The 24,377-nt window shown below is 43.3% G+C and overlaps 1 protein-coding gene across 7 annotated transcripts in view; it reads right to left on the bottom strand.

Annotated features, from left to right (window-relative positions):
• Positions 1-24,377, bottom strand: part of gramd1bb (GRAM domain containing 1Bb) — a 52,473-nt gene that overhangs the window by 11,387 nt on the left and 16,709 nt on the right. Inside the window, exons 4-13 of one of the 7 annotated variants that reach the window (XM_086124972.1) lie at positions 13,554-13,764; positions 12,428-12,448; positions 11,069-11,092; positions 9,385-9,405; positions 8,428-8,451; positions 2,887-2,971; positions 1,902-2,005; positions 1,323-1,418; positions 1,024-1,104; positions 527-642 (exon numbers count right to left, since the gene is read on the bottom strand). In XM_086124972.1, coding sequence (XP_085981098.1) covers positions 527-642; positions 1,024-1,104; positions 1,323-1,418; positions 1,902-2,005; positions 2,887-2,971; positions 8,428-8,451; positions 9,385-9,405; positions 11,069-11,092; positions 12,428-12,448; positions 13,554-13,764 — 783 coding nt within the window. Of the gene's footprint in view, positions 1-526; positions 643-1,023; positions 1,105-1,322; positions 1,419-1,901; positions 2,006-2,886; positions 2,972-8,427; positions 8,452-9,384; positions 9,406-11,068; positions 11,093-12,427; positions 12,449-13,553; positions 13,765-23,604; positions 24,104-24,377 lie in introns of those variants that run through there. The other 6 variants (XM_086124974.1, XM_086124973.1, XM_086124979.1 and 3 more) reach the window with 6 other exon arrangements.

Raw genomic sequence — 24,377 nt, 5'->3', positions numbered from 1 at the left:
ACAATTGTGACTATTTCTATCTCACACCTTTTAATTTTTTTTTTGGTCTGGTCCAGCCAAAAGAAAATGTTGAATGGGTAAAAAAAAAGATGTGAATCAAAAAATGCATTTGCTTTCATGACGATTATTCCGACCAAATTATCATGCAGAGAGTTGTCCTGAAGAAAACTTGCTATTCATTTGGGAAATCTGTCACTGCAGTCTCACTTCGTTTCAATCAGCAAAATGCACTCTCTGCTGCTCGGAGCGACAATCTCTTTAAACTAGTCGCCTGGCAACACAACAGAAAGCACAATAATTACTCGGGGAAAGGCATTTACACACAGCTCTGCTGCTTTTCATTTAGGAATCCACTTCCTGCTTCCCGCTTATTAGGAACTCTTAAGTAAGTGCAAATAAACAGAGAGAAGAGGAGGTTACAATTTTCATTGCACCCGTGTAAACAGCTTTTAATCAATCGGCATGTCATTTGGATAATTGTTTGCGGTCGTAGCCACTGACTTCTCCGCCGTCCGGCCACACTCACCCCATGGTGTTGAAGTCGTCATCAGGGGGAACGTAGTCCTCGTCATCACTGGTCAGGCCGAGCTCATTGCCGTAGCACTGATGGACAAAGTGCCACAGCTCTTTGGGACACAGCGGCTGAGGTGAAAGAACAACGTCACGGGAATTAGAAAGTCGGTGCATCTTTGGGGAAGATCACAATGTAGTCCACTGGACATCATCTGGACTTTCTCAAGTGGATTGAAAGCACAATTTGAGCGTTGTGGCTTTACCAAGTGGGGAATGTGGTGAATTATAGTTTGATGAGGATTTGACGAATAATGTTGTAAATATAAGTCATCAAAAGAAAAGTTAACATAAAATGACAACACAATACAACACATTAGACACAGACAATCGTGCAATCTCTACCACTTTCCTGCATACACTTTGTTGTCTGCAGCAGTTAGAGATGAAAGAGGAGCGAATCAAAGTGTCCTTTTCACCGCATAATCTCGGTTTCTAGTTCAATTGTTTTACCTTGTCAAGCAGCGCATTCTGCCATAGTCTGAACATCATCATGTACGTCCTGTCTCTGGCTCCAAAAGAGGTGAAAAAGTGCTGCCGAGAAAAATAATTAAGCACATGAAGAGCATAATCCGGTGATTACATCGGAGGAATCAACATTGAAGCCCCCAACTAAATGGAGAAAATTCCCATAGTAACAAATGTCCTCTTTTCACCATACAATGTAACTGTAAATACATTCCTTTCATACAGAAGCAACTTGTCTTTGCAGTTGTGTCATTTTGTTGGAATCGTTTGCAGCAAAACCTTACCTTCTCGTTGTCAGTGCAGACCTGGATGGCGTTGGGAATGAGGCGGGCAGTCTTCTCTTTCGTCATTGAGCAGATGTCCTTTAGCCGCACCGTTAGCTGCACGTGTGAAGGTGCAAAGTACAAATACTCTTCAGAAATAACTTCTCCAGTGAAACGACAACACAGAGGGCTCTAGAATCGCAGACGGCTGCATGCAAAAACTGCTCAAACTTACACTTTCTGATTCTTGGGCTGACGCAAGCCTCACTGCATTTGTTTGATAATTTGGCTCGCCTCTTTGTGCGATGCTGGCTTTTCTGGCCTGCCGAGGGTGGATGCTTCGACATGCGCACTGTGCACCTGACAATTTGGTGGCTGAACGTAAACTCAAGGTTATGCCTGTTGGAACCACTTCTAAGTATTGGCGCAGGTGGTATGACACGATTTTGGTGAATTTGATTGATGGTTAGCATCAGGTTTTGACATCTGTAAAAATGCCAAAACACAGTCCAGCCTGCCCCTGCGTAGAATTACGCCGCGCCTCGCGCCAGACTTGCACCGGGTACGAAAATAGAACCCAGAGAGTGGCAAAAAGCATACCAGTGTTTCCCAGCGGAATATGTTGCTATAGAAACAGATCCAGTTCTCGGAGAGGTAGAGTCGTCCCTGTAGTAGGATGTCCCGTTGCAGAGCACAGGAATAGTCTAGATCCACAAAGACATGAAATGGCATCATCAAAACGCACATCATGCAAACATTTTCTACATCACATACGTAAGATTGCAATCAGCCCAGTTTGTCCGGATTGTGAATGGGGATTTGAGAGAGAAAGGATTACATGCTAGATGCATCAAAGTCAGCGATGTAAACCAGTGCAAAATGAATGACACTGACTAGAACTGTAGGCTATCACCGCCATGTCAGCAGTTGTTCGGTCAAAATAAATCAATACAAAAAATAGATAATTACTGAACAAAATGAAGGTCAACTTTTTTGGGGGTTTAGTAAATAATTCCAACAATGGCTCTTAATGTCGATGACAAAAGTACAGTATTAATTTACAATTCAGGACATTTTTAAGTAATGAAAAAGAAACCCTACTGGATCAGTTGTTATTTCCAAACTTTTGATGGAGTATTTCTTGTCTGGAAGGTGGAACAGTAATGTGGGTTTAATAACACCAGTCAATACATTTTTACTTTTTTTTTTGTCAGAGATGCGAGTACACTTTCCTTGAGGAACTTTTTTTCATTTCAGGTGGGAGAGTGGTCAACTCCCAACCTGAAGGTTGATTCAAATGTCCTCAATTAAAGTGGATGGATGAAAAAAAAAAAACGGATGCATGAATAAGATGCAGACCACATTTGCAAGTGCAACTCTTGACCACAAAAAGGCCATGTGGATATCTGTAAACATGAACATGTCACAGTCCAATTGATGATTTTTATGGCAGTCGGCTTCACGAGGACCGTGGGGCAAGTCAAATTGCGTAATGACAGCCAGACAAGTTGAAACATGTGACCTTCCGAGTGGTGTAAAGCCAATCGTTTCAGATGGCATCTGTGCGTCAGTGGCATCCGCTCACCAACAATGAGTCTCTCAGTGTCAGGTAGCTGCTTGAAGAGTTTCCTGAAGTCCTCATTGCGTTGCTTGTATGTGGGGCTCAGCACCTGTGGAGACGAGCAAGAGCGAGAGGCATTGCTGCACCATATACACGTGCACGCAAACGCACAGGCATCTTCATGCTTGCTCGTTCACACACAAGCGGAGGGTGTGCGGTGGGGGGGGGGTGTTCTCTGTTATGCAGCCTGCTTCATTCACTTCAAAGCTTGTCAAATCCCTTGACTGGCCCTGGTGATCATTGAGGGTTGTGTGAGGGAATTTTTGGCGAGATTGTGTACATGATGTTGACTCGATGGCAAGCAGAGTTACACAGAAAAAGCTGCGTCTTAGTAGAAGCTCAATTCCAAAACAGCCCACTTCACGTCATTCGGTTAACATGCCCTGCGCATTTAACACGGTCACATTCTCACTTTGGCATCACACAGCAAACGTATACGCTACGCAACGGCCAAAACATGAGTTACACCTGCACAATTCCTCAAGGGAATATATCAATGCATTTTGTGGGACAGTCTGTGAGGTGTATGTTTTATTTGGGCTGTTTTATTTTCGCTCACGGACAAAATAGTATTTGGTGAATTGAGTTCCGTGTGCCTCTGTATGCAGCAGTTTTACATGACTGCAAACTACTAGTAACCACAATCGCCACAACACTTTTGTATATGCAGGTGTAACTAATGCCGTGGCTCCGCCTGAAAATGCAGTTATGACTAATTCTCGGAAAGAAACTGATGGGTGCTTCACTCTTCAACAAAAGGGCTCCAGGCTGGTACGAAAAGAAGGTCTCCTTTGACAAGCAAGTTTGAATCTTAAAATATGTGCTTTTCTGTGCAGAATGCTAACGATAAACCAGACAACAGAGCTCTTTGAGCGTTCGAATAGCAACGAGTCACAACAAGGCCTGCACTTTATTTATCCATTGATGGGGAATTACCACAGAACTATGCTGACAGCACTGCTTACATGTAGACTTAAAGAAATGCTGCGGTGAACTTCATTTGATTTTGTTAAGTGACTGCTCACAATGAAAAAACCTGGCTTTGGATACACTTTTAAAAAAAATTTCAATGTATAGTCAGTCTACTTAAAAATGTATCTCCATCCAGATGATTTTATTCCATGCAACTACTTGACAAAATCAAATGGAGTAAACTCAACACACCATTTTTTTTCAGTGTCCCCTCATTTTGGTCCAGTTCCCGCAAAACGTGGCTTTATTTACAAAGTAGCGGATGACTTACTGCAGGGATCTCCTCAGAGTTCCACTCAGGTTCCTGAAGGTCTGAGGTGGCCCACACCCATTCCCAACCCAATTCGCCTGTTGCTGAACCCTGCAGAAGCCACCCTGCCAGGGCCTCATCCAGCGCCAGCACAGCCTCCCAATCCGACATCAAACAATCCTCATCCGGTTCCATGTTCGATCCTTTGTGTCTCATGGAGTGAAGCAAATATCCTGCCTGCACCCCGTTGCCACTGACGTTGAAGGGCTTGTCAGGGACTAGTAAAGAGTAGATGGTGAGTGGCTGCCCTGTTCTGTGTGTTGGGTTGCTGCTCCGTGTCAATGTTGAGCATTGGACACACAGGCGCACTTCAACCACATGAGCCTTCTCTCTCTCTCTCTCTCTCTCTCTTCCTCTTACACACACATACACACACAGGAAGAGGAGTTAGAGCCATTGCCCTCGAGTAACCCCGAGCAACAAGTCCTTTATTATCATGGTAGAAGCACCCACCTCCCCACCAACGCCACTCCCCTCTCTTATCCCAAAGGAAGTGTGCAAGTTGTATGTGGAGCTGCCCGGGGTCTGAGAGCCTTTCGTAATTAGTCTGTTTAGGACCCACAGAATGAAGCACGTTAAGAAGTGAAAGAATGGTGAAGGAGCCAAGGGTTGAGGATGTTTAGAGAAAACGTGACGTTTTAAGTCTGCTGCAGGGAGTGTTGAGTCTGGCCAAGTGATTGAGTTACAGAGAACAGATGTGAGCATAACCTCCAGTTACCTCCGACTGCAAAACAACACCATCAATCGTGACATACTCAGAACTGGGCTCCGGAATGACCCAGCCAGCGTATACATATCATAAAACGTGAAACTGCAAGACCCTTCAACAATGCTGAAATATACAAATTAATCAAGTTCTACAACATTTAGGAGTATGTCACTGTGCAGTGGAACCTGTACAATTGAGGTTTTGCCTTAAGGAATTTGAGCATAATATGCCTCCCAAATTGATGCTGGAACGGATGACTTCGGTTCTCCAATGTTTCCGATGGGGAACACGGTTTCAAAATCGAAACGAATCACACTTCAAACAGTTTCCAGGAATTGAATGTGTTCGAGCTTTGACCTTCCACTGGCGATGTTTGAATACCAAGCAAATACTGTATGCGCCATATTGTCTGTCGGTGAGCGTATCTGATTTTAAGCGCAATGCTAGGAAATGAAATGGCTGCAGAGAATCAAGAGTATGAACATTATCTGACATCTGATACAAATATATTCATGATAGAAATTCAAAAAGTGATTTAATCAACTGCAATGTATGTACGTTTTATTTTACTGTCATATTTGCATGGCGGAGCAGTTGAAAATCAGCCATTCGACGAAGTCAGATCATTTACATTTTTAGGAACATGGATCAATGTACAAAATTATTTTTTCCAAACAAAGTAAATATTTCTTTATTCTTCTTTTCAATTTAAAAAAATATATATTATTATTCTTTTTTTGTATGGTGCATTTTGGGTTGATGGAGCCGGAAGGCAGATAAGACAGGTGTGCCAAAAAAAGCAGATAACGAACAACGAGGAATGTATTGTTAGCTTTGGGCGGTCACCTCCTTGCTCACCCTGGCTTAAATTTAGTTGTGAGGCCTCCCATGTACACATGACCGATGATCCCCGAAAAATGCAAAGCTTGCATCTTCTATTTTGATGGCACTCCACATACAGTGGCATGCATGCAACACTAAAAATATTGACAAGAATCCAGAAGGCAAGCGTGGTCATCGAGGCCACGGCGGTTGCGAGCCCAACCGTTCATTCCAAAGACGTCCTGCTGTTGGCCAATATGTGGCCTTTAACGACTCTCGAAGGACTGAAATCATCGTGGCAGAAACTGATGGTAAAGTTCTGCTTATTCACATAAAAAAAATAAAATAAATAAAATAAAGTTTCGAAAGTGGCCTTTCTACCATGCGGTTAAAAATTTGAGCCGAACTCAGGCTGACAGAATAACTTTTCCTCGGAGATGACTTGCGGCACCGGAGCTCTGAGTGGCCCATTATTTAAAGATCATTCAACTCATTGTCCTCCAATAAATCAAGTGAAGAACGAGGTCATTGTGGCACCAAAGCAGTGGCGACGGAGTCAGGGAGAGACAGTATTTATAGATCTGGTTAACTATTAACAGCCTGTACAAACACACAGGGATGGAGGAGACTGGTACTGTAAACCAGGTTGGGGGATGAGTCATTTTAAGGGTGGAGGGGGATGATAAGCTCATCCTTTTTACTACAGCAGATTTTCATTAATATTCAACTTCAGTATGTTTTCCTCTTGCCGCAATGTGGGTGGGTATCGGCGTCTGCGCTGATGAAGAACGAGGAAAACCCCTTGTACACGGCATCTCTTTTTGGCAGCCTCAACAGCTCTTTTTCACTTCTGACTCATGGCCACATGCACTCCCCATCCTTTTTTAAAATGTTTTTGTCAATGTATTCCCTCTTGTTTGCACAGCCTGAATGGAGAGCTGCAGAGGAAGGATTCGGATAAAGCTTGTGCCAATGAATCAAGCCCAAGCCGTGTTGCTCTTTTCATTGAATCACGTTGTTCCCATAACATCCCTAAAATCTCATGGAAAAAAAAAAAGACAACACTTTATTGCTTTCACACTTGCACTGCTTGTGGTTCGCAACACTCACAAAAGGTAAAACAACTATTACTCAAGCAAAGTAACTCATTTCAATTTTATTTTACTAGGTTTCCCAAAAGTCACTATGCACTTCCATTATTCGGGTGTCAAGATGTGAGGCCATCTGCTTTCCACATCCCAAGCTTTGCAGGTTTCTTTTTTTTTTTTGTCCAGGCTGGCCAATTGACATCGGAAAGACGTTGCAAAATTGCAACCTGGCACAAACAGGCTTTAACCAGAGTAGAAAGAGAAGTAGGAAAAGGTAACATCATTTGGGTTTCTAGGTTGAGAAACAGACGCCTCACAGGCCCTCAACTGACGAGCTTCAGGAAACGGTACCTGCAAAACGGAAGTGTCAACATCGACAACGAAGAGACGACTTTCCGATGCTGCCCTTCATGGCGGAGTGGCAAAGAAAAAGCCATATCTCAGACTGCCGTTGGTGGCGGGGATTGAGACGATTGGCTGACCGGCGCATCATGCCGGATCATGAGAGAAGATATTTTCCATATCGCCTCTCACAAGACTGGACTCTCTTAACTCATTCAGTACCAGCCAATTCTGGACCAAGTCTGAAAAGACGTTTAAAAACCTCTTTGGGAGTGAATGAGTTAATTTGAAACATCGCATTATAGTCCTAATTTCCGGTAAGATTTAAGGGGATCTTCGTGTGACCTTTCACAAGGTTTTGTTGAATCCCCGCCGCACCCCCCCAAAAAGAAGAAAGAAACAACAAAAAAATTCAAATCAAAAGACATCCCGTTGCCTCCAACCTTTTCTACTTGGCATCGGTCATTTATTCCTGGAGGCTTAAAAATCATATCTTTTTGGGTCAATGGATCCATACAAATACATCTTATAGAATCTACTGACTGAACCACTTTATCCACTTTATGCAAAGACAATAACCATCATCATATTTTCCCCTGTAAAGGATATTTGTTAGAGTGGATTGTTAGTCATGTCATCTGCAAATACGTGAACCACTAATTGTTATCCTGATATTAGTAGAAGAGATGTGAGTAAGCATGCTTGCAATCCAGTGCATGGGTGACATATTCAAGAATCTCTTGGTGCTTTTTGGGCACGCCTTTGTTCGCATTGTTCTCTTTTCAGAGTCCACTGCTGATAGCCAAATGGCATCCTTGTCTCTATTTGGGCACAGAAACTTTAGGCCTCATGCTCCATTGCTGTGTTAATCTGAAGACATCTTGCACATAGCCCCCCCCCCCCCCCCACCCCATTGATGGATTTGTTTCGTAGAGCGAGAACCTCCATGCGTCTGTTGCCACCTGTTGCATACCAGAATAGTAAATCAGAACAAACTTTTAAATTTGCACTTGTGTAATTCCAATCCATAATTCAATACCTACTGTAAATACATTTTGACATTGCCTTGAAAGCAACAATTATTATGCATTTGAAGTTTTGTAAATTATAAATACGGTATGTAAATGTGAAGTTTGGCATTGCAGTGAGGTGGGAATAGCACTCGGTAAATTAGATGACAAACAGACTGTCGAGACATCGCATGGCACCAGTCTGACAGGCCAGAGTCAGCAAAAAAATTAATAAATACAAGTCATGCTTACTCTCATGATGTGTTGTCTTTCATGCTGGGGAGAGAGTGTACACAAAAAGGGAATATAATAATAATAATAATCATAATAATATGGGATTGGATTTTAAAAAACACGTTTGGGGGCCAGGGCAAAGGTTCAAGGCTGTGAAATCAAATCCAAAATTCCTATTCTTGTGCCCTTTGGGCTTAATCAAAACAACAGACAGTCAAAAAGTGTGTCAAGCGAGGATTTGGAAGGAAGCAGAGCGGTGCCGTTACAGGGTTGGTACGCTACCTGGTGGTAGGATAAATAACCGCAACACTGAATTCGGCCTGTTGAATTTACTGTTATTACGACATATTTTGCATACTTAAAGTTGGAACCAGAAACGTCCACATGGCCTTGCCAAGGAAGTATTAAAATTCACGGAGAACTTTAAACATAACCTGTGTCCCAATTCTTGAATGACTGTCCTTGAGTAAACCCACTGTGACGCATTGTTTATTTTTTGTTTTCGTGACATCTGTAAAAACTCTGAACAGGCAAAGTGGAATGTGACATGACCATGAAAACCAAAAGGTGAACTGAAACATGACTGAGCTTCGAAGCTCATTTTGTCTAACATTCATATGTCAATGTTTATTTGTTGGTGGTACACACACTCCATGTAAATCAGCCACAAGACAGACCTGAAAAAAGGCATATTGGACTGAAATATTACTCCTGTTGCTCCTATCAGTTGTTTTAATTAGCCAATCATTGAAAAAAAAATGCAGTAGTACATTAAAGCATGTGTGTTACCAGCATGATCATGTAAATATTGACTTCTGGACAAAAGGCCACTGAGTGCTGCTTTAATCCCGTGCTATTTTTTGCGACCGACGCTATAATTGCTATTGACATGTCAGCAATCCACATACACAGTCGTACACAATGAACACACAAAAACACCTCAATGACATATACAGTAAGAAAAGGAGCACTTACGTTATACCAGCTTTGGCTCTTCTGCAGAGGCAAAGAGATAAAAACAAAAGAGAGAGAAAGGAGATTTTGATTATTCAATTTACGACTTCTTCTCCATGATGGGGAGGTGTGCAAAATGACCACCGTGTATTAAAGTCAAACTTTAGCTAGTATACAGGTACTTGCACACTGCAATTAGATCCAATGAAAAGGTTTTTCTTTAAAAAAAAAAATACAAGAATAATGCTCAGTTTTGATGACCTCTGTCAGAGATGAATACAATTGACAACATCATTTTCAGGCATAATATCACTATATCGCAGTTTGAATCAAGACTGAACATTGTTATTTTTTAGAAGGACGGGATTTGTAATCTTGAGTGTGTACAATATAGGAACTGTTAGAATTAATGGGCTTTTTGTTTCAAGATGCCAGAAGTGAAACTGCGTTTTGCATAAAAAGGTCAGCCTAAAATGCAGCCCACTGCACTGATACATACACTCAGCGCTATCCACAATATAAATAAATCATCATCTCTGCATTCCACGACATCAAATACTCAAACATGTCATATTACATCGACACCATCTAATTAGTTCCAAGAAAAAAATGAAGCTAATAATACTCAGTTTCTGTTGCAGTACCTTGAGCAAACTATTACAACCGCAAAAAACAAACAACCAAAAACAAATTCTAACTCTCTGACATATTCAATCAAAACTGAGCATCCTTTTTTCTTGCCATATTTTACGATTTACTCAATTTAACTGTATAAGTGTACCGAATGAAGTGTTCAGTCGGAAGCCATACCATACTGTACAATGGACAATCTAGCTTCAGAACAGCAGGGGGCAGCAGAGTATCTCAACGTTAATCATCTCAATGACAACTATTTCCAGCCTTCTAAAAGTGACGGGTCAATGGTAACCATGCAGGGTATCATTCAAGGGAGCAAAGTGGAAGAGATGCGGGTCAAAGATAAAAGTCCAGTGCATCTTTACTTCAAAACAAAAACAACAACGTGTGAACAGAAAAAAAATATTTGAAAAAGAAACATCCTCCCAAAAGCAAACAATATGTTTTGCAGAACCTGCTTTTATAGCAGTTTTGTAGTTTTAGGACGTGCTTGCAGGAAAGATGATGAGCAGGTGCATTTGGTCTTTGAAACAAAAATGCTACATGTGTTCTTGAAAGGACAATTATTGCATTTCAGAATTTGACAAGCAGTCATTTACAGCCGCGTCGTTTAGCGTAACACAACAACGTTCACTGCTCGCCGAGGCCTGGCTGTGACAATCGCTGGGCTAGTGTAGACTCATTTGAAGGGGACAGCAACACAAAAGGCTGGATGAAGTGCACACGTGTGTGAGTGTGCGCGCATGCATGTGCGTGTGACATGTTTGATGTGGCAAGTGCATGAGACGTTTGACCCCCCCCCCCCCAAAAAACTTTTGACTTTAAAGTTTCTGCTGTTTGGATCATGACATTTATCGGATACGCGATGAAAAACAAAAACGCTTTCTCTCAGCATTCCAACCATTACAAAGCTTGAAAAGAATTACAAAGTCCTTTCAAAAGGAGGGGAGAACACTGACACGACTGCGGCTATCACAGAGGATCCTGGCAAATGCACTACGGAAGTGGCGAGACGAGGGATCGAGTGGAGAGGAAGGCCAAAAGGTCAAAAGAAAAGAAGAATGCTTACTTTAATCAGGTTTAGTCTGTCATACTGAAAGAAAATTCAAGAGAAAACAACCAGTGAGTCAAACAAGCGTTGAAAGAAAAACCAAGGGTCTCTCATGGGGTGGCCTGCTGCCATCAAAGCGCAGCGGGACGCGGGCCTGATATTGTTCATGTCACCGCTCGAACCAGTTTTCATGTGGCAGCCAGGCCGGCGTGATTTTCTTGGTGTTTGTGCAGGGAGGCAGGGTGCCCCCATTTGTCGAACATGCTCTTTTATTTGGATTGCATTAGGGTTAGGGTGATCAAGCTCACGTTGCCGGGACGACCTCACGCCATGGCTGGGGTCATGTGACCAGTGCTGACTGGCTTACACCAGGGCGGGGATTGCGGTTGGGCGGAGCAGGGCGGTTGTTGTGGCCGGCTTAGTTTGAGGCACAGAAGTGAGGAGTGATGTAATCATTTGGCATGTGCTTTGTGTTTGTGTGCGTTGCCGTGTGTGTGAAGCAGATTTGTGCATTGCAGCAAATAGGGCATCACGAGGCGGCCTTAAAACAACCCTCTTGTTGACGTACTTTTGACTGTATTGTTTGACGCACGTTTTTTTTTTTTTTTTACAATATCAATGTTTTTCGGAAATATTTTAAACTCTGCTAAGCAACAACTTTCATGGATGAGAAAACCGGAGCACAGCGCTTCCCAAACTTGTTAAACCATGTTTTTAAAGACTTTATTAGGGGAAAGTTCATATTTCACCTTTCTATTTTGTGAGGAAAAAAAAAAATCAGGAAAAGGAAATGGAATAATTATCAGACCAGACCACACATTCCCTGTAGGGTGGTCAGTGTGCCACAGTTTGTCATAGTATACTGTGTGCGCATGGCGATAAAACGACGCACGTTTGATTTGTTTATGCACCAGTACTCCAATAAACGATCCCAATGCATTTACACTCAATGGCCAAAACATTTGGTACATCTGCACAATGTAGTGAACACAAGGTGATTCATGACTTTTGGCAAGTATTGATTCCCATTCCCATTATTTCAGTATATGGTAGAGGTCTTGCTTGGGTTTTTATTAGATTGCGCAGATGTACACAATACGGCAGCCAGCGAGTGCAAAAGCCTCATCAATCCATTAACAAGCGCTACATTGCAAATCACTGCAGAGGAAACACGGGGAGGGGGGAGGAGGTAAGAGGAGGTGAGCGAGGTGTAATTGGCTGTTGTTTATGGTTACAGGATGGAGAAGCAGGCCGCGCCGAGGGTGAGATGTTTCCACAGAGCAGCTGACGAGACAAGAGGAGGGACACGAAGGGGGCAGAGGAGGAAGAGCAGGAGGAGCACAGAAACATTTGAAGAACAGAAAGAGTAATGCTTACTTTGGAAAGTCGCTTGTGAGACTATCATGCAGACAGGAGAAGAAAAAGAAAAGCAAAATCAGATTGACAAAAAAAAAAGCACAAATAAATTAATACCTAGTTAAAAAAAAAATCAGCTGAAGATAACAGAACTGTTGTCATCAGATGGCACAGGTTATCATGTGACATGAAGTGGCCGCTAACGCAGAGGGAGGGGGGGGGGCACACTGTGAGTGGATGAGTGAACGAAGAGGACGGTAAATGAACTTAAAGAGGACACAGACAATGAGCCCATGAATGTGACATGGCTTCATTAGCATTCATTAGCGTACATGACAAATACAATCGAAAATCTATTTCCCCTTTGTAAAAGCCGGTCTCTCGGCAAAACCAAAGCTTAGGCAAGACACTTCACCAATACGCTAATTATAAATTGTGTTGGCCACGACTGACATTGATCTCCGATCAGTACACCTGCAGTTCAGGTTGTCCTTCTGCAATGATCAACCAACTTCACTCAGTACCTATGGAGGAGTACCATCGGGTCTCACAGAGACTTTGAATCCTTTGTTGGTCACCTTGGCCAGATGGGCATCTCATGGAAGAGTCTTGCCATTGACTTATTTGAATTTCCATTGTGGTATTAGGTGGATTAAATGCAGCTTTTAGAAGATTTTTGAAAGCCTCGCCCTAATTTACTCCAACTCAGTCCTGTCTCTGAGCATAGTTCCTTTGACCTCATAAACTGGCTTTTGCTCTGAGATGCTTCGTTAGATGCGATGCTTGACAATTGAGCGTCTTTCCAAATTGTCTCCAGTCAGTTGATCTTTACACAGGCGGAGCCCAATTAACGTTTACCAAACATCACCAAGACAATGACGAGAACAAAAAGCTAAAATGTGATTTAACGTTTTTTTTTTTTGATGAATGAAATTCAAGTGTTCCGACACCTAAAAAAGGGTACAGTTTCACGAGCTGACATTTTTAGAAACCAATTGTTTTGTTCAGTTTTTATGGAAAGTATACATCATAGTTTACATGACGATGTGGAGCACATTGTTTGTGATATTTCTCCAACTGTCAAAACTACAGGGATAGGGCTCCAAAGTTTTCAAAACGGTCAGAAAAAGCAAACGGCGTCACTCACTTTAGAGTTCTTTCCCCCGCTGCGTGCCGACTGCAGTGAATTGGTCCTCTGAACTACTTGCTCGGGTGTGGAGGGGGACTTGTCCGAGGAGTGGTCCGAGCCCTTCTCCACCATGTTGTCACCTTCCTGGCACTGTGGTGTGGGAGAGCGTGAGCGTTTGCGCAGGACTGGTGAGCAAGCAGGAGTGCTCTTGTTGGAGTTACTGGCAGTGCTGAAAAGAAAATAGATTTGAAGGGATGAGAAAAAGATTGAACAGATAAATCTGGATATATGGACAGCAATCACAAGGATGAGACCAATGTATGCGGTATCAATGATATAAAGTTTGAAAAAAATGTATATCATGCAATAGTACTTATTCTTAGTTTTTTTTTATGAATCAATTTACAAAGATGTAATAATAACTTCATCAAAAGTTAAAAAACAACAACAATGTGATCCAACTTTCAATTATTGTTTCAAATACACACAATCTGCATGTGGGAACATGTGTTCTGCACATCAAAATTCTCTATGCCGGCAACGGATGTGGCAGACAGACAACCACAACTCCAAAGCATTCATCACTATGGCGGGACAATAATTGAGTTATCGACATCAGTGGGGTTCCTTCCCTGGAAGAGTTACATAATTCAAGGCTTTACAGGCTTGATACTAGGAAATAGCACCACTAACAACAACAACACAGTCGTCAGCAAAACTTATTTAGTACACTGTACCACGTTCAAGGTGAGGATCATTACTGCCACTAATGATAGAGATGTAATGGCAACGGCAATATCGCAATACTAAAATTGCCCCGATATTGTCGTTGTCGGTTCATGATATTCAAAGCACCGAATCTGTTGAATAGGCCAGGTTATTATCCATTTGAGCAATCCCAGCACCCTCTGGTGGTTAGTTTATTCATGCAGTTTAATTTGAATTAGGCATATTTTGGCCACCTAGGTTTTAGAACGACGCTCGTTGCCAGATGAAGGGGAACATAAACCGTTTGAGTTCCTCCACAAACTGACTTAATTCACAATGTGTGCGTGCATTAGCAAGTAAGTGCCTCAATATTAAATGTTTTTAGTGTGATCAGCTGAACCTACATAGCCCAATTGAAAATAAAATGACTAGCCAATCCCGTTTCTTTGTTGCTGCTCTATGTACCAAAGCACCATGTTGTGCGTTTTGTTTCAATGTGAGAATGTGAGAAAGTTACAATTGTTTATACAGCATCGCAAGATTTATTTTTTATTTTTTAATTAAACCAACTTCCCCACAATATCATGATAATTATACTGTCGTGAGGCTCATACCGTATCGTGATGTTTGGATATCGTTATATCCCTTTTGATTCAAAAGAATAGATTTGAACCAAACCAAATCATTATCAAATTGTCTTGGAGAGATATGCCACACTTACAGTACTAACAAGTTTGTAAATTAGTAAATATTATTCCATCCTTAACTGAAATATAAGGCTTTACATGATTGAACCACAATTTTCCAGGGATGCACCTTTTTGAGGCAAAGCAAGGTGTCTTGTAGTACCACTTAGGCTAACGACGTATGGATTGTTATCGCTAACTGAGGCGCATGTGGACTTTTACTTGGGGATTTGCTGTCATACCCTCATGAATAGCAATCAAGCTAAGTGCCATTGTCTAACAAACTGATCATCTCTGCATTAGCTACCGGTATCTTGTATTCTCATATTTGTACCTCTCATGCAGAAAAAAATCAGTGGCACTTGCAATTATAAAGATATTATCATCGTAAAAAGACATTTCCGATCGATGATGGTTTGATTTCACATGGTTGGATAATCCGTGTCGTCCGTATTGAAATATATTTATTTGTTACTACATCACTTTCATAAGGAGCATTTCCATTTTCTGCCAGAAATGCCGTTTTAAAACAAGGCCATACCTTCCTACAAGAGCCGTCATTACGTTCATTAATGCCTGAATAGATAGACATTTTTATAGAGCTCTAGTATTGGCTCGCTTCTGTTTGTCGAGGTGCACCCAATGAAGTATCCGATGAGCCTATGCAATACTGCATATGCACATGCTCACATGTTCGGTACACACTTGATTTCAAGTGCATAGTTTGGTTCACATTCAGTTTCATGTTCACAAATTGCGTGCATGTTTAAAATAAGGCGAATTAATTGCTGTTTGAAGATGCATTTGTAGCGCAACAGTTAAAAAAAAAAAAAAAGAATAACAAATGCGTCACCATGATGTCTGCTTGCCAGAAGCTGTGCTGCAATGTCATACCTGTCAACTTTTCGGAGAGCCAACCTGTATAAACTACCAAAAAAATCCTTATAAAGAGCAAAAAATCCTTATAACATACCAACGCATTTTATGTCAAAATAACAGCACAGAAAACCCCCCACAAAATTTTCAATTATATTTATTGTAGATCTCCATAATACAATGTCTGGTTAATGTCTAATCATCATTCTACTTAGTGGCATTACTGTGTTCAGTTGTATTCCGGAAATGAAAGCATTCGAGTAGACGAGCACCGTTCTGGGCAAAAGCAAACGGAACTACCTGTGGGGGGGGAAACAAAAAACGGAAATTTTCAGAATCTGTATGATTTGTGCAATACGGCCATATACGTAAGATTCACCACAAAATCCGAATGAACTATGGCTAAACCGTATGAGTTGACAGGCATGCAATGTGCTTGCTCACAGTGAAGAGCTGCATTTATTCATTGAGGTCTATATGTCCCTGCAGTGATAGGGAAGAGTGTAGACAAATGCTTTAGCAATGAAAAAGCCCGATTGCTCGGAGCAGTGCATGCATCTATGCAACTGACACAAATCTCAACTTGTGAAGATCACTATAGCAACAGAGGTTTAGATATTCAGCTTGTGACTAAATATACTCTTCTGTTCTGTTGCCTGAGCAGGAAAGCGACAGACCACTTCGTCCTTGATCACTTGTTCGTGAAATTATTGCATATTTTGCGCAACCAATATATGCCACCAAATATTTAGTCTTACAGAGTCATGAAAAACATACACACGCTAAGTCTCCACAACATTCGGTACACCTGCAAAATAACCATTCATCAGCCCAGCCATAAATGGGTACAGCACTTCATACATGTCATTCATTTTATATTAAGAGGCTCAACTCATCTGCATGCCATGTACTGCACAGGCAGACAACTGAGGGACTTTCAGGTGTCAATTACCAAATGCATGTCGCATTCATCCCAAACAGGACAAAAAAAAAGCAAAAGTAAAACAAGCATGCTACTTGCACCACTTTGTTCCAGTCTTTCCGCTAAATAAGCTCTAAAGCTCTTAAATCCGATGGGCTCAGGCGGTCCAAACGTTCCCTTCCACAATACCCTCAGAGTTCCGGGCCTTTCTAAGGGGGGCCCCTGCTTGTTTTTATGGTTTTGCTGACCCCTGGAAAAAAAAAAAAACAACCCATCTGGCAAAAGTCCCATCATCCTGTCTTGCGGCTGTGAAAGACCATGTGGGGCGCCACGCTTAACATCACCAAGTGCACATGCAGACGTAAACATAAGCATGCGTGTGCTCAGGGGCATTCGCGTACGGCAATACATTGCCAAATAAATCCCACATAACAGGAGATAATGCATGTTTTAGACTGCAAAACGTTACAAAGCCAAGCACACAGACTGTGCAAGTTACATAACGACAGCTATCATGCGGCACCCTTCCACGCAGAGCACACTTCTACCGCAGCTCGCCATACCCCTGGTGAAAGACTCGATCCCTCAACACGTCGCCGTAACAGCCCTCGAGGCAACGGCAGCCCTCGTCGGCCACGCTGACGCACTCAAACACCACCATGTCTTCGTAGACGAGCCCCAGCAATGAGTTGTTCACCCAGCGAATCATCCCGCCACCGACGGCGCCCTTCTCTCAACCCCCCTTTTGTCTTTCCGCAAGAACGCGAGGAAAGGAGCACGGAGGGAGGTGAGATGGACGAGGCAGGCAGGGAGATTTACTTTAGCAGGCTTAGGGCCACTGATCTTCCCTGGCCAGCTCTGATCTCCTAATAACCGGCTTACATCGCCCTTCGCGCCGGCTGCCAAAGCAGACGCACCGGGGGTCTGAGGGGCAGGCTTCCCTCCATCCTAAATAGCACATGTTGATCTACGAGGCTCTACGAGGCTGTACGTGGAGGCAGGTGATTCCCAGCACTAACCTGGTCGTTGCCATGTCGAGAACCACTAGTTTAGCCCTTTGCGAGCGGCTTCATTCATGTGGTGGCAATGTGGCGCAAGTAGAGGAGCGGGAGGAGAGGAGGGGAGAAAAGAGAGAGGGATAACGGAGACGAGGGAGGACGGGTGCCAGATCATGCCGGGAGAAATGGACGAAAAAGCACGCTGAAAGACGACAAGGCGGCAATGGAAAATGGGAGGGGGGAAGCTGCACTGGAGGTCGTCCTGTTTCGTTTTATCCTTTGCTCTGCTCTTCTTTGTCTAATTGAGGCTGGTAGGCTCCGTCGAGCAAGCTGCCATGTTTCGTCCTCATTCTTCCTCTTCTTTGCTCCTCCACCCGCTGGATCATCTGCTTGATTGCAGCATCCGCGAGGAGCCCAATGAAGCTCTAGTGATTTTATTTATTTATTTTTGCTCTCCGTCAAATGCGACGGTCGGCTGCACGGAACGCCAATGCCTCTTTCGCTCTCTTATTGCATTCCGCCTTTTCCTCTGCCTGCTGCTACAGCGAGCCCGCTGCACTGCACGCTCAATTATTCATGCGCTTCATGAATGGAGGAGCTGACATCACCGGCATTCAGGTCACTTTACATTCTGAGCTCCCTCTAAATCTCACAAGAGGTCACTTCTTGCTTTGAGGTGACACCCGCATGGACCAGTCGACTTTTTCCGTTGAAAATGATGGATTTACAAGAAGCCCACGATAAAGTTGGACAGCTGTCGATCATCTCTTTAAGCCACTCACTGAAATACAGCCCATTTACTCAACTGTATGGAAATCAAGCAGGTAGTTGGGCATGGGCCAAAAAAACAAAAAACAAAAAAAAAACATGATAAAGTTCTGTGGCAATAAACTGCTAAATGATGGAGCTCTCTGGATTTATTCTAACTATTAACATTACAACTTTCATACTTCATTATAATCCATGATACAGCACATATTGATTGTCATATTTATATTTAATGGGTCGGAGAAATCAGGCATTTTTACTTCCTCAAAGAAGGTCAGAAAGAGTTCAAAGGTTCTTAGATATTTGATAAAAAATAAAATCAAAGGGGGATGCCAGAAACTGCAAGGATGAACAAATGTTTCTGTATCCGGCTCGAGTCCGAGCAATAAAACTAATGAATGTCCCTGTGCCATTGCAACACTAACTCACAAACCCAGTAGTTTGATTGCCCTTTCAGGCATTTGTGCAGCACTGACCGCCCCCACCCCCACCCCCTCAAAAAAAAAAAGAAAATGTGTTCCATCATGCAGCGTTACGACATGTTTCCAAGAAAGATCGATTGGTAATGAAGCATTGACGAATCAAACGTTGGTCACAAATCGTTGCTGCAACAGAGCGTTCCTGTCAATATCCTGGATGTTCAGTGGCAGGTTCTATTTTTGTATCGCTGAGCTTATATCAGTCGGCAAAATTGTGTAGATAATTCAAGATAACTATCCAGAATCCAACTCATTAACAACCCATTTCACCGTTAAATATGAAACATCAGAAAGAAAAAAACACAGGCCCTCCCCTTCCCAAAAACAAACTTTTTGCCGGTGTGATTGGCGCTATCGAGTGAGGCTTATTGTTTCTGTTCACGTTAACGGCTTCCTCTTGTCAGTGTGTGCTGCTGATTGCAGGAACTGACGCTTGCCACAATATGCTCGGACGCATACGGCATTTTCTGTTGCCAAACCAATCTTGGTAGAAAATCTGTCCTGTCTTGTGTGCTGGTGCAGTTTTGGATTGCGTCACTGCAGGACTGGTGCAAATTCATAGACAACATTGTGACTACTTTGTTGTACAAAGTACAACATACTATGTATGGGGAGGTGTGTTATAAGTGACATTCACTTGGCGTTAATGACAAACAGTTATAGCGGTAACAAATGCCTCCATCAGATTAAAGGGAGGGTGCGCATTTTAGCAACTTGTCTTGGCAACACGGAAGGGCCGACGCACGGTTAACTGGGAAAAGTCTGACTGCGCCTTGGCCGTGCAGTTACCATGGCAGCCAGTCAAGCCATTCATGTTTTCCGTCACTTGAAGTGTTCCCAACTAGAAGAGAGAGTGTGTGTGCGTGTGTGTGTGTGTGTATGTGTGTGTGTGAGTGTGTGGTGAGCGGATGATGCTGCATTTGCTTTCACACTTGATTAGCTGGCGGCAAAGAGTTTAAGTACACTTTGTCGGTGGGTGGGTTCATGCATTCGGATAACTTTTTATAGCTTGATGCTAACCCGAACATGAACTATTTTCCAATGAATTTGAGCATATAAAAACCGTGCAATCACTCATTACATTTGTCAGTTGGAATTGTCCATTCAAAGCCAAGTGTGTCACCTAATCCTGAAGTTTCAGTGATTATCCTGACTGCGGTTTTACAGAATGACTGATTTTGAGCCTGGTTTTAAACGAAACAGTGATTTGAATTCATGAGTGAAAGTCACTCTGGAGAGGTTATCGCAGGACTTGAAGATGTCAGAGGGGGACAGGAAGTTGGCGAATGGATTAAAACCCAGAGGGACTCAGCCGCCGCCATCTGCAGATTGAAACGGCTGAGTGACACTGAGGCAGGGGAGGATTTGTAAAAAAAATACAAATGCAGTTCAGGTCATTATTTGCATATGTCTTAAGAACACCTGACAAGAATGTTGTCAACACAATTGTTAGTCAATTATCAAATTTTTAAATAACTCTTTTGGATGATTTTTTTGCAGGACAAAACAACGGACCGAAATGTGGCATCATGGCGTGGAAGAAATGTCATTGTCATCGTTACTTCATCCCAATACCATCCCAATGATGGATGTGCATACAATATGCCGGTGCTTCCTCTCTGCTAATTTCGAACTACCTCTTCCATCATGAGGCGCTGACCCAACACCCCTCTGTCTTTCCCGGAGTCTGCATTCATAAATACAACATTGAAAATGTGGCCGTCATCCATCATGTCACCTCAGATGTCAAAAATAGGGGAAAATAAATGAGAGGAGAGTCAGCATGGTAGAGATAGAGAAGTAAAAAGAAAAAATAATAAGAGGGAGTCAGTAAAAGATGAACAGTGGCAGCCAGGAAGGAAAAAAGACATTTAGTTGTCCTCTTTTGCTGACCACAAAGGCAAACTGGAAGTCCGCAGTGGCCCAGTCTGGTTACAAGCATCCCAATTCTAACAGCCGCGAGTGGGGTTTCATTGATTGTGCTTTTTTATTGGTGTTGTGACTATCTTCCAACTGTATATCTCATAGAGGGAACTTTATCAGTCCATACATGAGGGGACTTTTTTTTCCCTTGCCAATATTTGGAATACTGGCGAGCTTCAGAGGTGCGCGGGCTACAATGAGAAATGAGTTGAAAATAGATCAAAGAGAGCGTCTGGAGAAAACATGCCTGAGGATGTTTCTGGTTTCCTTGTGATGATCTGAAGCTTCTGTGTACGTCAGGGGAAGTTTCCAAATGGTTTTTTAAATGTTTTTCTTGATGACAGCACTCGCAAGTGCACACATATGGGCAGTGTGTAGTATCTGGGAAAAAAAGTTCAACGTCTGAAGAAGAAATTGACGTCACTGGGTCTTGAAAACTAAGCTATATTTCGAAAAACCAAACCAAACCAAACCAAACAAAAAAACAACGGATGAGTACGCACCACCGATCTGTCCGGTACACGACATTGCCTGGGTTTTAAACTTCAGCCGATTTTACACATACAAGGTACATTGGTTGACTCAAATTCCTTCTCACCCTTCGAACTGAGGCAACATGATTCTAATGTGCTAACAAGGAATGTGCAGATAAAGCATCGACTGACACAATGACCTGCAGGTCAACAGGCCATCGTGGTTGACTGCACCTTCAAGAGCAGTGCTCATCATAATCAAAGCGCTCTCACGGGCATTCAGGAAAGCACTGCGTTATGTTTAAAATGACCTATATTTTGAAGCAACACCCACGCTGACATCAAGTGAATATAGGGCACCTTAGTTTAAAACATGCATTGATAATAAAACCAACCAATTCAATTTGGAAAAACTGTTCAGTTAACTCATTCAGTACCAGCCAATTCTGGACCAAGTCTGAAAAGACGCTTAAAAACGTCTTTGGGAGCGAATGAGTTAAGGAGTGGCGTGGTTATGTCAGAAGTTGCATCCAATAGGAGAGGGGCTGGTGGAGTGTGATTTCAGAGTGCTAACAGGCACCAAACTAGCCAGCGGGAAACACTTTCCTTTTACTTGCTAGTACATTGCCGCAAGAACTTCCAAATTTGGGCAATTCCAAATATGGACAAGCTTGCACCGGGACACTGTCGTCCATGCGTGCTGCCTCGCACTAAGAAGCCAAGCAGTGTGCAAAGGCCAAACATCAATATTGTTTAGCAAGTATGTGCATTTGCGCTCCTATGTGGTGATTTTGAATTAATATGATGTGCACTTGTGAAAATGTGTTTGATTAGCTTATGTCATGTTTTAAACACCCATTTGGCATTCAAAAGTTCAATTGCTTTTGACAAAGAGACGCACTACTTTTATTCGGGACTTTGTTTGAATGAACCAACAATTGTGCCATTTCACTGAACCGTCTGATCAGCTTCACGCTGGTCAAACTTCACAGTGAAAACGATGAAATACAATGACGTCAACATTAAAATATCAATGTAATGTTTTGCTGACATTGTGAGCATTACGAAATCATGTTGCTCGACATTGCGAAAGACCCGAGATTTCCAAGTGTGTATTCTCTCGAGTGGATCCATTGAAATAAGAGAAATGATGAGTTGTTGCCAACCCATCATAAAATGACCGCATCTTTAGATGCAATTCCCACTCTTACTGACTTTTGTGGACAATTTTGATTTGCAGGTGTCAATCTGCCATCGGCACTAAAATAGGTTAAGGGATGTTTGCATTTGTGTCCGAGAGTGAGGATGACACAAAACAGGATTCGGTCCAACCTCCAAGCCTTTGCACATACATGAGGTTACACAACAGTGTGGCCGCCAGACAGGTCGCTCTCCATGTACAAAAGTCAAGGGGATGCTAACAGATGGTGCTTCAACTCGTGCCTATCAGGGTGATTAAGGCATGGTAGACGAAAGCCGAACAAGTGCTTGTGTAGAATAGATGCCTGGGGCACACAAATCATTTTGAGCTTGCTGACACCACAAAATCATTCTCATCAAGCTCATCAAGTCCTGAGTGGGCACCAAAGAAGCAAGCGGGACACACGTTGCCAAAAACTGCTCTCCCTCTCACTTTTCTTCTCCCTCCTGCGACGCTCTGTAATTTGTCTAAAAATACCAAGCAAAGAAGAGGAGGCGGAGCGTAAACAAACAAGGGGAGGGGACGATGAAAAAAAGGAGGGCAGCTAGAAGAGAGGGATTGCACGCGGCGAGCAAAGGCGGAAAGTGAGCCACCTGGACGCGGGGCCGTGCGCCCGTGTGAGGGATGACGGAGAGCACGTGCCCGCCCCCCTCTCTTATTATTTTATTTTTTCAGCCACGTGAGCATCTCTCCTCAGCTGCTCTGCGCTCAAATTGAAGCCGCCGGGGGGGGGGGGGGGGGGGGGGAGCAGAGCGAGGTCACCGCTGTCACAGCCTGACCACAAGCACACAAGTCCACACTGGATGCATGGAGGCTCTAAAACCCATTTGTGAAGCGTATGGCATGCATTGCGGTCCAATCGGTCTTGCACGACACCGCATCACATCTGTTAACCCTTTAAACCAGCACCAGAGTCTAGACTCTGTCTGTACTGCCCTTTGCAATCACGACCGCTTCTCAACGTGTACAGTTGCAACGAGCACACAGGTAAAAACACTCTGAGTGACATGCTCTACTTTTCATTTTTCACCTTACCAGGCGAGCTTGAAGCTTTTCATCAGTACACCGAGGTGTGTCTAATGTCCATAGCGTGTTGTGGGCACCGGGCCGCCCGTTGACGCCGCTGCATGCTGATCGACAGCCTCCACGATCCTTACCTCCCATGCACGCAAGGAAAGCAAAGCGACAGTCTGCCGACAGGACGGATGTTTTTGGGGCAACCGAAATCCACCAGGATTTGCTTCGCTTCCTGTTACATTCTGTGCCGCAGTGCTGTGCACTTGTGCCAAAAATTCATTCTTTTTTTTTTTTAGTTTCCCCTGAAGAGAAGCAGGTGACCCAGCAGTGCGACGTTCCCGATGCACTCTACCGCATGAAGTGGAAGAGTGAGGAATTGCACAGAAAAGCAAAGGCGGTCGATCCTTCTAATGTCCAAGGCTCTGACTAATAGCATTCCCAGTTTGCTGGCTGAAACTCTCCCCCATTGCTCCCTCAGCCACTGCCTCTGCGGATGAAAATTGCACTTGCTGTGCTCACAGTGAGCAGGCGCAGGATAGCTCCCCTCCCCCTAACACTCCTTCCTGTTCTGTCTCTGTCCACTTCCCTAGATGGCTCCCTTTCGCTTCTTTGCAAGATAAGCCCGGCTGACCCTGAGTGCAGGACGGCAGCGTCGATTGTAGCCGTTGGCCAACCCATCCTCCGTGCTGAGTATGAGAAGGGTATTAAGAGCGGGACCGGCTGCAATTCTTCTCTTTTGTATTGGGCTCCAGCCTCGCCCAGTGTCAGTCGATAGTGTTAATCTCCTCATG

The sequence above is a fragment of the Hippocampus guttulatus genome, chromosome 12 (assembly GCF_054856545.1).
Source record: "Hippocampus guttulatus isolate MCC_2025c chromosome 12, RoL_Hgut_1.0, whole genome shotgun sequence".
Lineage (NCBI taxonomy): Eukaryota > Metazoa > Chordata > Actinopteri > Syngnathiformes > Syngnathidae > Hippocampus > Hippocampus guttulatus.
The sequence above is the reverse complement of the archived record's forward strand: the minus strand, read 5'-3'. Positions and strand labels throughout refer to the sequence as shown.